We start from the raw sequence: 13,912 nt of genomic DNA, 5'->3' as shown, positions 1-13,912 counted from the left end.
CACATTCATTCATTCATTCATTCATTCATTCATTCATTCATTCATTCATTCATTCATTCATTCATTCATTCATTATCCAAACCCACTTATCCTGAACAGGGTAGCAGGGGAGCTGGAGCCAATCCCAGCATACGTTGGGCGAAAGGCAGGAATACACCCTGGACAGGTCGCCAGTCCATCACAGGGCACACACACCATTCACTCACACACTCACGTGCCGCCTAGACTTTAAAACCGTGCCAACCTCAGGCAGTCCGCCCACGGTTTGAAAGGATGTTGCAGGATGTTTTAGTTTAAATAAATGGTTTGCTGAACGTGACCCTGGTGGCTCCAGGATCTGCGTGAAGTGGGCAGAGATGGCCAATGGCATCGACCGGTATGCGAGCCGGACCGTCTGAGACTTTCATGATTAGTAGCAAGGTGTGCCAAGGTTTGCCTCAAATGTTCCCGAAGATCTAGAACCGTCCCAACCTCTTGCTTTGTGTCTGAAAACCCTGCTAAACCATCGGTTTTCACGTGTAGTCTAAAACGGCAACTCCTAGCCGAATGCATTAACTGAGCATTACATAATGACTAATAACTCAATGTGATAATGAGCCCATAATTTAGCATTTTCCATTTTGTGCCATCCTCCATTTTGGCTCCAACTTCAGCTCTTAACATGATCTTTGACCTGTGGTCATGACACAAACACCCATGTAAGGCAGCAGTAATTTGTGCTTTACTCCAAACCCTTCGTTATTATTAAAAGTGCTTGTGCTACAAGGTCAGAGACAGCATTCACACCCTTTACAAGAGTAAAAGCAATCAATAAAACTCAAGACCTTTTTGAGGTTCTTGTAAAACTTTATTAAAAGGAATTTCTGTCCACAGTAGTAAAGACTTTGGCACCTACAGTATAAAAATAAAAAAAAGTTTACACCTCAAAATTTGCATTCACACAAAATGCTCGGAAGAGAGGGATAAATAAAAACTAGTTTTTTTTTGGTTTGTTTTGTTTTTAAAGTGAACAACTACAACAAATCAGTCGAGATCGGCAAGTGTCACGGACAGTGCTTCCCGTACAAGAGCAGAGGTTACAGGACAGAAACAAACCAAACCAAACACACAGTTCAGGAGCGGGAAGCAAGCACCGTCTGTGGCCACGGGTTGGACAGCTTGCGTTTGCTAAAACAGTGCTTCATTTCAGATTTTAAAAAAAATAAAAAAAACAAACAAACAAGTACAATAACAGAAAAGTGAGAACACTGAACACGCTGCAACTCAACATTGTGTTTAGAGAATACTGAAAGGCACAGGAGGCCCAATGCAGGCCTCCCAAATCTGCAGCCCTGCTAAAATCTGAACTAACAATGAACGAATCAGGGACAGGGTCCAACACACACATAAAAACAAAAAAAAATCCTGTAAAAACTACAAATCCCAGGGTCTTTGAGCCTACACTTACACCATAAAGACTACAACCCCCCAGGGCCTTTTAGGGCCATGCGGGAACACTGGATACAGGTTAATGTTTTTCTTCTTCCTTTTTCTTTCTTTAAAGTGTCTCAAAGGAGTATATGTATCAAAAAAAAAATAATTACAAATTTAAAAAATTGGACAAACCAAATATTTTAAAAAATTAAAAAAATGTTTTGCGAATACGTCTGTAGAGCGGATTCTGCAGGAAGGCGTGAGGGGAAGCAGCAGCGGATGGTTGATCGGATTATCCGTAAGGAGGGGGGGGGGGCGGGTAAGGCACAGAGGGCGTTATTGGTACAGTCTGGGGTGAGAGGTGTAGGAGAATAAGGCACAGAGGGTGTTATTGGTACAGTCTGGGGTGAGAGGTGGGGGGGGGGTTTAGAGAATAAGGCACAGAGGGTGTTATTGGTACAGTCTGGGGTGAGGGTGTAGGAGAATAAGGCACAGAGGGTGTTATTGGTACTGTCTGGGGTGAGAGGTGTAGGAGAATAAGGCACAGAGGGTGTTATTGGTACAGTCTGGGGTGAGAGGGTGTAGGACAATAAGGCACAGAGGGTGTTATTGGTACAGTCTGGGGTGAGAGGGTGTAGGAGAATAAGGCACAGAGGGTGTTATTGGTACAGTCTGGGGTGAGAGGATAAGGCACAGCGGGTGTTATTGGTACAGTCTGGGGTGAGAGGTGTAGGAGAATAAGGCACAGAGGGTGTTATCGGTACAGTCTGGGGTGAGAGGATAAGGCACAGAGGGCGTTATTGGGACAGTCTGGGGTGAGGGGCGGCCTCCTCAACATCACCGGCACGGTACATAGCTGGGGAGCAGGGGTAGGATGGACCGACCGACGGATGGACGGACGGACGGGGGGGGTCTCCGTTCACTCTCTCGGGTTTTGGGCGTCTGCAAGGAGCTCCGGCCTCAGGCACTCAATGGGGCATTGAATATTCTGCCGGAAAAACACACGGCACTCAGTTCCCGTGGACCTTTCCATTTTTATATCTTACATCACATGATACTTTTCTGCATTTCAGCACCCCCGGACCCCCCCCCCCCCCCCTTTTTTTTTTGGTTTAGTCCACAATCCTTTCAGTGAGACTGCAATGGTTAAACATACTAGCCATTTCTTTACAATTCTGGTGAGATCACATTTTTATACGTCGTATGAAATAAAATATTAAATAAAAAACACTTCTAATTCACTTTTAATTCACTTTTGATTTTTATACAATGTATGTTCCAGCTTCTTTATTTCTTGATTAGATGGTGCTTGTTGATTTTAGTCCACTGACATGACCAGGGCCCCGTTTCCTGTTTTTCCACAAAGATTATCAAGTAAAATCCAGAGCTCCACCAAAATCTGGAACATGGACTGAAGTAAAAAGGACCGTTCCTGGTTTTACTCAGTACAGTTATCCAGCTAGCTCAATAATCCTGCTTTGTGGAACGGGGCTCAGGTTTCCAAGCTTAGTTGAGATGTGGCTACCATTTATAGTGGAGTTATTTAGGTGCAAAATTAGACATGAAAAATTTTGTTTCGTTTGTGTCGTTTGAATACTACCCACGGAAGCAGTTTGCAGGGCCGTTTGCAGAGTAGAGTTGAGGAACAGAAACAGTAGAGTGTGGAGAGGGGCGCTGTTCAGGGGCAGAAACGGTAACGGGGAGCGGTGCTCACCAGTTTGCGCAGGGTGTTCTCCCTGTAGCGGTCGTACAGGTCCGTGTGTACGGGCTGCACCAGGTCCACGTCCAGATCAGCGCCCGGCCGACGGCAGTTCTCACAGCGCCAACCCTGAGGGGACAACGCAGCAGTCACACACCTGTGTGACGTTCACACACCTGCGCGACGTTCACACACCTGCGCGACGTTCACACACCTGCGCGACGTTCACACACCTGCGCCACGTTCACACACCTGCAGTCACACACCTGCGTGATGTTCACACACCTGCAGTCACACACCTGTGCGACGTTCACACACCTGTGTGACATTCACACACCTGCAGTCACACACCTGCGTGACGTTCACACACCTACAGTCACACACCTGCGCGATGTTCACACTTGCTGGTGGAGTCATTAAGTTTCAAATGTTTCGCAAATGTTGAGTGGAATTTCCGAAAAGTCGTCAAAAAGTAAACGTGAATCGGTGCGTGTTTCCATCAGCTGCTGTTACGTGAATATTCAGAAGAGGACGCAACAGCATGATGTCATCAAAAGAGTGACCTTTTCTTTTTTGGGCTTTAAAAACGGCTGGATGGAAACCCCACTACACTCCCACATTCACCCGTGGAGGTGCACTGGTTTTTACCTGCTGACCGCCGTGACAAGTGCAGGTGCAAATGGCTCCCAAGTACTCCTTCTGCCACTGGTTCCCCACCTGGTACACCTTCCCGTTATCATAGCAGGTGGCCTCATCTGAACACAGGGACAACGGGGGGTTAATCAAACATCTACATCCGACAGAAGGCTACACAAAGACCCTTGGCCATAATCAACAACATCATCATCCTCATCCTCATCATCATCATCATCACTGAGAGGGGCATTATGCCTGTTGGCAATGACAACCGGGTTCTGCAAGTCAATGGTTCCCAAACTTCCCCAGCAGTAAGTTCCCAAAGACTGCCATACACTTCATGGTCAACAACATTATGCATTTCTAGTGCAAATTACAAATGAATAATAATAATAATAATAATAATAATAACTCACGTGGCTCGCACTTGAACTCGCCCTTCCCGTTGCCTAGACAGGTGCAGCTCATCATGTGACCGTTCTCCGCCTTGCGGTCCCACTTCTCATCGATGCGGTAGTTCTGCCCGTTGTCATGACACCACTCTGTTTGGGGGGGAGAAGAGAGGGTTCCTGGTTATATTCCTGGAGAGCAAATCCACCCCCACTCAGTAGTCACATGACCGTTGACCAATAAAATCACCACAAGATCTTACCAGAGAAACACAAAAGCCTTGGTAATTGCATTGTCTGCTAAACAGGTAAAGTAGTTGAAAAAAAAACATGTTGACAACAGCATGTTGTAAAGCAAGTATGCTGACAACAGTGACACGTTAAATTAAGCATGGGTAAAATTGCACTGGACGCAATACACAATCAGCATTTTGACGGGTCTTTCTTACTGCGCTTGGTTTGATTTATGAATGGGGTAAGAAGACCTTTCTAAAGGCTCTTTTCAATCACTTATTTTTCCCCACCACCTAACTCCTTGCTCTCTGCCAGACCTGGAAATCGTCTTGAGGTCCACCATCTTTAAGAAAAATTCCTATCCGTTAAATGTGCCTTCTAGGTGTGAGAAGAAGCCGCAGCTAGGAGGCCCCTTCAAATGAGCCCCCCCCCCCCAAGACCAATTGGGACAGGAAGGTGGTGAAGGTGACGCGGGGTGCATGATGGGATAGGTGTGCCACTCACTGGAGGAATCGCATCTAAAATGGCCGCTCCCGAGTCCCAGGCACTTGCACCAGAGCTTGAAGCCCGTGTCGGACATGCGCTCCCACTCGTCTCCCACGTCGTGGTAGGTCGCCGTGAAGGTGTCGTAGCACACGTCCTTGGAGGGCACGTTCCCTGGAACTGGAGAGGGGAGGCGCGAAACAGCCATTTTAAAAAATCAACTCATTAAAGTAATTAAAGTAATTAAACAAATGCACATCAACACACGTGACCAGGGGGGTGATATTGGCTCAGGCAGTAAGAGCAGTCCGGCAGTCGGAGGGTTGCCGGTTCGATCCCCCACCCTGGGTGTGTCGAACTGTCCCTGAGCAAGAAGCCTAACCCCCAAGTGCTCCTGATGAGCTGGTTGGTGCCTCGCATGGCGGCCAATTGCCACTGGTGTGTGAATGGGTGTTTGAACAGCGCTTTGGATAAAGGCGCTATATGAATGCCAACCATTTACCATTTACCATGAACAGAGGAAAATACAGTAATTATTCATTTTAAAATTAGTGTGCATCAGACCTGGGCCAAGCATGTAACCATTTTGGATTCGAATACTTTTCTGTGCTCGACTGATCCTGTCTGGTGCAACGGAGCCAACCGAGAGGACCAGAAGGCGGGTTTTGCACGTTTTGAGGAGCATTTCATAGGTACTAGGTCCACTACTCCAGACAGGCTCAGTAAGGTGTAGAAAAGTATTTGAATCTAAAACGGTTATGGTTAAGGACTGGAGTGGCAGTAATTAGTTTCAGAATCAGCCTCAGTGTAAAGCCCGTTTGGTTACCGGTGTTGCTGACGGTGATCATCTCCTCCAGGATCTTGCGTTTGAGCCCCTCTTTGATGGCCTCCACGATGACGTTGTAGGAGGCTCCGGAGGTCAGGCCCACGAGGGTGGCGCTGGTGGAGGTGCCGGGGAGGCGCATCTGGTGGGAGGAGGAAAGTTCGGAGAGGCGGGTCAGAAACACGGAGGGAATCCTGGCTGCTGATTACATCATACAGCGAAATCCTAGATCCTTTTGCACTAAGAACTTTGAAGAGTAGGTTTTTTTATTTCTGTGTGTGTGTGTGTGTGTGTGTGTGTGTGTGTGTGTGTGTGTACACTGTGTTTGATAGGGTTTGCACCTGACTGTAGTGTGTGTGTATGTACCTGGAACACCTTCTCGTAGTGGTGTGTGTGTATGCATGTATGTACATACGTACCTGGAACGCCTTCTGCCTTCTTGTTGTGGTGTGTGTGTGTGTGTGTGTGTGTGTGTGTGTACGTATGTACCTGGAAAAAGCTTCTCATTGTGGTGCGTGTGTGTGTGTGTGTGTGTGTGTGTGTGTGTATGTGTGTGCACGTACGTACCTGGAACAGCTTCTCGTTGTGGTGTGTGTGTGTGTGTGTGTGTGTGTGTGTTTACACTGTTTGATAGGGTTTGCACCTGACTGTAGTGTGTGTGTATGTACCTGGAACAGCTTCTCATTGTGGTGTGTGTGTGTGTGTGTACGTACGTACCTGGAACAGCTTCTCGTTGTGGTGTGTGTGTGTGTGTGTGTGTGTGTGTGTGTGTGTGTGCGTGTGTACGTACGTACCTGGAACAGCTTCTCGTTCTGCTGGGTGACAGGCTGGCAGGACAGCAGGTACTCGGAGCTTTGCTGGTACGGTTGCCAGGAGACGGTGGTCTGGGTCTGGGACTCCTGCGGCATTCCCGTTTCGTTCTCTGGAAAACCAAAGGGATAGGCCAGCACGGGCCCGTCACCGACCCGCACCAGGGGCACCAGCTCCCTGTCGGGGCCCAGTTCGGTGAAGGTGATTTGGGGACCGTTCCCCTGGCTCTGGTACTCTGTGTAGATGTGCTGGCCTTGCTGTCCCAGCATGTCGTGCCCGTTCGTGCCGACAAGCTGCACGCGGTTCTGGTCCAAGTCGGTTTCGGGCACGTCCAGAATGTCCGGGCCGGGCCGGTGGGGGACAGGCAGGGCGGGCAGGACGGGCAGCAGGGGCTCGGGTTCTAGCGGAGAGACGGGTTAGGAGGCAAAGCGCGCGTTAGGGACGGCCTGCGTTAGCCACAGCGCCCCCAGCAGTGGGGGGGGGGGGCGGAAGTGCGAATCCATCAGGACCGCCATCTCTGCTGGATTCAGCGGAGCCAAGCTGGCCAACATTCACTTTTGAATATTTTTTTTTATTTTTTTTTATACAGCCATTCAAAAGTAAATGCTTTGTTAAAAAGCACTTGGGGAGTAGTTACTTGGGTAAGATTAGCTGGCCTCCAAAGTGAACTTGCGGCAGCAAGAGCACTTCTGATTACCTGAAAAGCTGTACCTTTCCCCTGGTGCCGAAATGGTGCTGGCTTTAACATCTTTTTTTGCCAACCCTTACCCTTTTCAGCAAAAAAAGGATGTGTGTGTGTGTGTGTGCATGTTGGTTTGTGTGTGAGAGTGTGTGTGTGAGTGTGTGAGAGAGAGTGTGTACATGTCTGTACTTACGGGTTCTTGCCTTGCCCACCAGAGGGCTGCTTCGCTGGGCCCCCAGGAGGGTGATGATCTTGATGATGTACTCAGTGCCAGGCTTCAGCCCTGAGCACAAAGACGACAGCAGCGCATCAAACCAAACGTCGCAAAAAGACAAATTAGCATCAAATTCAATAATGCTTTACAATGGGGTTTATTTCATTTTACACTTTATTGAACAGCATTTAACCCATCTTAGGAGCAGTGGGTAGCCACAGTGCAGCGCCCCGGGGACCGACTCTAGTTCTGAGGCCAGCGACATGGTGGGGGTAATACATAATCTGAAATACAGGTCTTCCAGTGTGGGAGGACACCGGAGTACCCTTTCCGAAGGTAAACTTCACTGAACCCTCTGGGGTAATCAGTCCTCTGCATTTTACCCATCCTGAGGGTAAGGTGCTGAGGTGCTGAGGTACTGAGGAGCCATGGGCAGCCACAGTGCAGCCCCCCAGGGGCCAATATAGGGTTAGGGACCTTGCTCAAGGGCCCAACAGCTGTGTGCAACTTAACGTGGCTGCACCGGGGCTTGAACCACCAACCTTTCCGGATCTCATGCATGCACCTTAGCCTCTAGGCTACAGGCTGCCCCCAACATGTTTTCCATGTTTACAGGATGATTACAGTAGGAGTACAGTAGTTTACAGGAGCTCAGAGGTTATGAGGAACCCATTAGGAATCGGACGACAGCGCGGCATTTGTGTGAGAGACGCAGGCCGGTACCCGAGATGGTGGCGTAGTTCATTCCGGCGTGAGGTCGTGGGGTCAGCTCCCGGGGGGAGCCGCCCGACTCCTCGTAGGTGATGAAGTAGCCGGTGATTCGGGTGCGGGGGGCGTCCCAGGTAAACGAGATGGCGTTGGGGGTCAGCGAGGTGAAGCGGATGTTGGTGGGACCCTCCACCGACGGTTTGACTGCAAAAAAACGTTCAAACGTCAACCGCACTGACCGCACCGCACTGTCCTGTCAAGTAACAGCACCAACTCTAGTGTGCTGGGCCTAACCCTTTCAGTCCCACGCCCTATATGAAGGGGTTTTGGCTTTGGTTGAGAGAATTGAGAAAATGTAGAAAATTTAGTCGGTTTCAATAGGAGCTCAATATAGTTGCATAGCTGTCATCGTGATTACGTGATTATTTGAAAATGAGAAGGGTTGAGCGTCTTGTGGGATTTTACAGTCGTCATATGGCACTCTTGGGACTGAATTGGTTAAAGACAGACAAACTGAAATGTCAGTGCATCACTCATTTTCACACATCATTTTGGGACGCGTTACGTACTTGTGCTGGTGGTGAGAGTGAAGGGTGCGCTTCGGGCCTCTCCGTTCAGGGTGTAGAAGAGGATGGTGTAGATGGTGCCTGGCTGCAGACCTGGAAGAGATCAACCAGTTACAACAATGAGCCCAGTCTCTGCAATCCTACAATCAGCCCGTAGGATCTGAAGCACTACCCTATTAAAAGGCTAACAGTAGCCTATATCAGCGCTACTCAGCTCCAGGCCCTGCGGGCCGCAGTGTCTGCAGGCATTCGCTCCGACCGTGCGCTACGCCACCTGATTTCACCGAATATTCTACCTCCTTGGTTCAGTAAGCAAGGTCATTGGTGAAATCAGGTGGTGTAGCGCATGCTTGGAGCGGATACCTGCAGACACTGTGGCCCGCAGGACGTGGAGTCGAGTAGCCCTGGCCTAACCCGTAGAACAGTGGTTCTCAACCCTAGGGTGAAAACCTACGGGACGGCAGATCTACAAGAACTGGGTTGGAACCCACTACAGTAGAAGAGAGCATTCATTTGTGTAGTAAGCATGTAATTGAGTCTACACAGCAGCAGAGGGCTTGAGTGTAATAACATGGTAATTACCGGTGTGTTGGGGCCTAGTGCAATAAGCATGTAATCATGTAATAACAGGCTAATAATACAAGTGAGAGTGCAGGCGCCTAGCGTAATAAGCATGTAATAAAGTGTAATGGGGGAAATACCAGTAAGGGTGTAGGAGCGGAGGTCAGGGGAGATGGTTCGTCGGATGGGCTCGTGGCTGCTGCTGGTGGGGGTGGCGTCGATGAGGAAGCCGGAGATGGTCTCCACCTTGGAGCGCCAGGTGAGCGTGATGGAGGAGTCTTTGACGTCCGTGATCCGGACACGGCGAGGGGGGCTGATGGCTGAAACGGCAGGAAGCGGCGGCAAACGCTTGAGTGTAATAAACAGGCTAATAACACAAGTGAGTGTAGGGGCGTAGTGTAATAAGCATGTCGTAGTGCAATACCAGTGAGAGTGTAGAGGCCTAAACGCGATAGGAGACTCCAGCGTGGTAAACTTCACAGAACGGGGGCGGCATTGGCTCAGGAGGTAAGAGCGGTCGTATGGCTGTTGGGGGGGTGGGGGGGTGGGGGGTTTGCCGGTTCGATTCCCGCCCGGGCTGTGTCGAAGTGTCCCTGAGCAAGACGCCTGATCAACCCCCCCAAATGCTCCTGACAAGCTGGTCGGCGCCTTGCATAGCGGCCAATCGCCGTTGGTGTGCAAGTGTGTGTGTGTGAATGGGTGAATGAGAAGCATAAATTGTACAGCGCTTTGGATAAAGGCGCTATATTAATGCCGAACATTTCCCATTAACACTTCCTGCGCGGCTAGGTGATGATGATGATGATGCCAATAGTGCATCTCTGCGACAACCTTAATCTTAATCTCTGCAGACACTTTAATCTGGGCCAAGTTGACTTTCTCTGGTTTAGTTTGAATAAAAGTAAAAACCCCTGCGTTCAGTAACTGTGGTTCCAGACGAATGCCATACTTGCTTTCCTTTGAAATAGAGAGTGTGTACATGTCTGTACTTACGGGTTCTTGCCTTGCCCACCAGAGGGCTGCTTCGCTGGGCCCCCAGGAGGGTGATGATCTTGATGATGTACTCAGTGCCAGGCTTCAGCCCTGAGCACAAAGACGACAGCAGCGCATCAAACCAAACGTCGCAAAAAGACAAATTAGCATCAAATTCAATAATGCTTTACAATGGGGTTTCTTTTATTTTACACTTTATTGAACAGCATTTAACCCATCTTAGGAGCAGTGGGTAGCCACAGTGCAGCGCCCCGGGGACCGACTCTAGTTCTGAGGCCAGCGACATGGTGGGGGTAATACATAATCTGAAATACAGGTCTTCCAGTGTGGGAGGACACCAGAGTACCCTTTCAGAAGGTAAACTCCACTGAACCCTCTGGGGTAATCAGTCCTCTGCATTTTACCCATCCTGAGGGTGAGGCACTGAGGAGCCATGGGCAGCCACAGTGCAGCCCCCCAGGGGCCAATACAGGGTTAGGGACCTTGCTCAAGGGCCCAACAGCTGTGTGCAACTTAACGTGGCTGCACCGGGGCTTGAACCACCAACCTTTCCCGGATCTCATGCATGCACCTTAGCCACTAGGCTACAGGCTGCCCCCAACATGTTTTCCATGTTTACAGGATGATTACAGTAGGAGTACAGTAGTTTACAGGAGCTCAGAGGTTATGAGGAACCCATTAGGAATCGGACGACAGCGCGGCATTTGAGAGAGAGAGAGAGACGCAGGCCGGTACCCGAGATGGTGGCGTAGTTCATTCCGGCGTGAGGTCGTGGGGTCAGCTCCCGGGGGGAGCCGCCCGACTCCTCGTAGGTGATGAAGTAGCCGGTGATTCGGGTGCGGGGGGCGTCCCAGGTAAACGAGATGGCGTTGGGGGTCAGCGAGGTGAAGCGGATGTTGGTGGGACCCTCCACCGACGGTTTGACTGCAAAAAAACGTTCAAACCTCAACCGCACTGACCGCACCGCACTGTCCTGTCAAGTAACAGCACCAACTCTGGTGTGCTGGGCCTAACCCTTTCAGTCCCACGCCCTATATGAAGGGGTTTTGGCTTTGGTTGAGAGAATTGAGAAAATGTAGAAAATTTAGTTGGTTTCAATAGGAGCTCAATATAGCTGCATAGCTGTCATCGTGATTACGTGATTATTTGAAAATGAGAAGGGTTGAGCGTCTTGTGGGATTTTACAGTCGTCATATGGCACTCTTGGGACTGAATTGGTTGAAGACAGACAAACTGAAACGTCAGTGCGTCACTCATCATTTTCACACATCACACATCATTTTGGGACGCGTTACGTACTTGTGCTGGTGGTGAGAGTGAAGGGGGCGCTTCGGGCCTCTCCGTTCAGGGTGTAGAAGTGGATGGTGTAGATGGTGCCTGGCTGCAGACCTGGAAGAGATCAACCAGTTACAACAATGAGCCCAGTCTCTGCAATCCTACAATCAGCCCGTAGCATCTGAAGCACTACCCTATTAAAAGGCTAACAGTAGCCTACATCAGCGCTACTCAGCTCCAGGCCCTGCGGGCCGCAGTGTCTGCAGGCATTCGCTCCGACCGTGCGCTACGCCACCTGATTTCACCGAATATTCTACCTCCTTGGTTCAGTAAGCAAGGTCATTGGTGAAATCAGGTGGTGTAGCGCATGCTTGGAGCGGATACCTGCAGACACTGTGGCCCACAGGACGTGGAGTCGAGTAGCCCTGGCCTAACCCGTAGAACAGTGGCTCTCAACCCTAGGGTGAAAACCTGCGGGACGGCAGATCTACAAGAACTGCGTTGGAACCCACTACAGTAGGAGAGAGCATTTGTGTAGTAAGCATGTAATTGAGTCTACACAGCAGCAGAGGGCTTGAGTGTAATAACATGGTAATTACCGGTGTGTTGGGGCCTAGTGCAATAAGCATGTAATCATGTAATAACAGGCTGATAATACAAGTGAGAGTGCAGGCGCCTAGCGTAATAAGCATGTAATAAAGTGTAATGGGGGAAATACCAGTAAGGGTGTAGGAGCGGAGGTCAGGGGAGATGGTTCGTTGGATAGGCTCGTGGCTGTTGCTGGTGGGGGTGGCGTCGATGAGGAAGCCGGAGATGGTCTCCACCTTGGAGCGCCAGGTGAGCGTGATGGAGGAGTCTTTGACGTCCGTGATCCGGACACGGCGAGGGGGGCTGATGGCTGAAACGGCAGGAAGCGGCGGCAAACGCTTGAGTGTAATAAACAGGCTAATAACACAAGTGAGTGTAGGGGCGTAGTGTAATAAGCATGTCGTAGTGCAATGCCAGTGAGAGTGTAGAGGCCTAAACGCGATAGGAGACTCCAGCGTGGTAAACTTCACAGAACGGGGGCGGCATTGGCTCAGGAGGTAAGAGCGGTCGTATGGCTGTTGGGGGGGTGGGGGGGTGGGGGGTTTGCCGGTTCGATTCCCGCCCGGGCTGTGTCGAAGTGTCCCTGAGCAAGACGCCTGATCAACCCCCCCAAATGCTCCTGACAAGCTGGTCGGCGCCTTGCATAGCGGCCAATCGCCGTTGGTGTGCAAGTGTGTGTGTGTGAATGGGTGAATGAGAAGCATAAATTGTACAGCGCTTTGGATAAAGGCGCTATATAAATGCCGAACATTTCCCATTAACACTTCCTGCGCGGCTAGATGATGATGATGATGATGCCAATAGTGCATCTCTGCGACAACCTTAATCTTAATCTCTGCAGACACTTTAATCTGGGCCAAGTTGACTTTCTCTGGTTTAGTTTGAATAAAAGTAAAAACCCCTGCATTCAGTAACTGTGGTTCCAGACGAATGCCATACTTGCTTTCCTTTGAAATAGAAAAAATCCTTGAATTCCACACAAAGGCTCCATTGGACTGTATAGTTATTATCACTATTGTATAGCTTCCATCATGTGATGTCCACTCCCAGATGAATTCTGTCCCTTTGGGCTCAGCTGGGGCTTGTAGAGAGATGCGTTGTCTCTGCCCAGGAACAAAGTATTTGTATTGTACCAACACTGCAGAAAGAGAAAAATATACCAAATAATACCAAGATCCAACTGAGAAAGGCATGACAGTATTGCATGTCAATGTGGAGGTTAATTGCAGTTAACCCAGATTTGCTCATACCAGCTGTAGTCCTGCTTTTATACCTGTGCAAGATCTGCACCATGTCTTTTTCTACACTCAGGGTTGTTGTAGCATTTTACAAAACTATTCTCTTTTAGCTGACACTTCCTGGAGTGGGAACCTGGCAAGGAGAAATTTGATCTGTTTGCAGGACACGATCAACATTTCAATCTTCTGTTGATGTTGTTATATTGTGAATTTTTCCAAGCAAAAACATGCATTTTTCTGGGTAGTGAACGGAGTCATTGTAAATATCTGCAAAATAATTTTAGAATGTGTCTGTATAACTGCATGTATCCTGATAATAATAATTATTATATTATTAATATTGAATTAATATTTTAATATGAAAATAATTAAAATTTTAAACAGGCTGAGTAACTACCTGGCATTTCACAGATTAAGGCAGTATGTGGGGTCAAAAACTGAAAAGACGAAAAATTGGTCTAGGTAATTTATTACAGTACTTATCTGTGTCACATACTCCTCTTATAATTAAGACTGTATTATATCTGTGTGAGATCTATCTATGAATATGTAAGTAAATGTATAACTAAGGCAGAAAGAAAGACTCACCCTCAGCTGAAA

At 49.0% G+C, this 13,912-nt stretch overlaps 1 protein-coding gene across 1 annotated transcript; it reads right to left on the bottom strand.

Moving 5' to 3' along the window:
* Window positions 1-825: 825 nt before the first annotated feature.
* Window positions 826-13,367, bottom strand: LOC133123646 (fibronectin-like). Its single transcript, XM_061234123.1, has 16 exons — window positions 13,325-13,367; window positions 12,205-12,384; window positions 11,511-11,600; window positions 10,947-11,135; window positions 10,212-10,301; window positions 9,359-9,538; window positions 8,661-8,750; window positions 8,107-8,295; window positions 7,363-7,452; window positions 6,472-6,887; window positions 5,681-5,819; window positions 4,876-5,034; window positions 4,165-4,290; window positions 3,761-3,867; window positions 3,128-3,241; window positions 826-2,401 (listed from the first exon to the last, which is right to left on the bottom strand). Exons 1-16 carry the CDS (start codon window positions 13,365-13,367, stop codon window positions 2,333-2,335), a joined length of 2,271 nt encoding a protein of 756 aa, XP_061090107.1. The 3' UTR covers window positions 826-2,332.
* Between the last annotated feature and the right edge of the window lie 545 nt (window positions 13,368-13,912).

The sequence above is a fragment of the Conger conger genome, chromosome 3, assembly GCF_963514075.1.
Source record: "Conger conger chromosome 3, fConCon1.1, whole genome shotgun sequence".
Classification (NCBI taxonomy): domain Eukaryota; kingdom Metazoa; phylum Chordata; class Actinopteri; order Anguilliformes; family Congridae; genus Conger; species Conger conger.
This window is presented reverse-complemented; position numbering and strand designations above follow the sequence as displayed.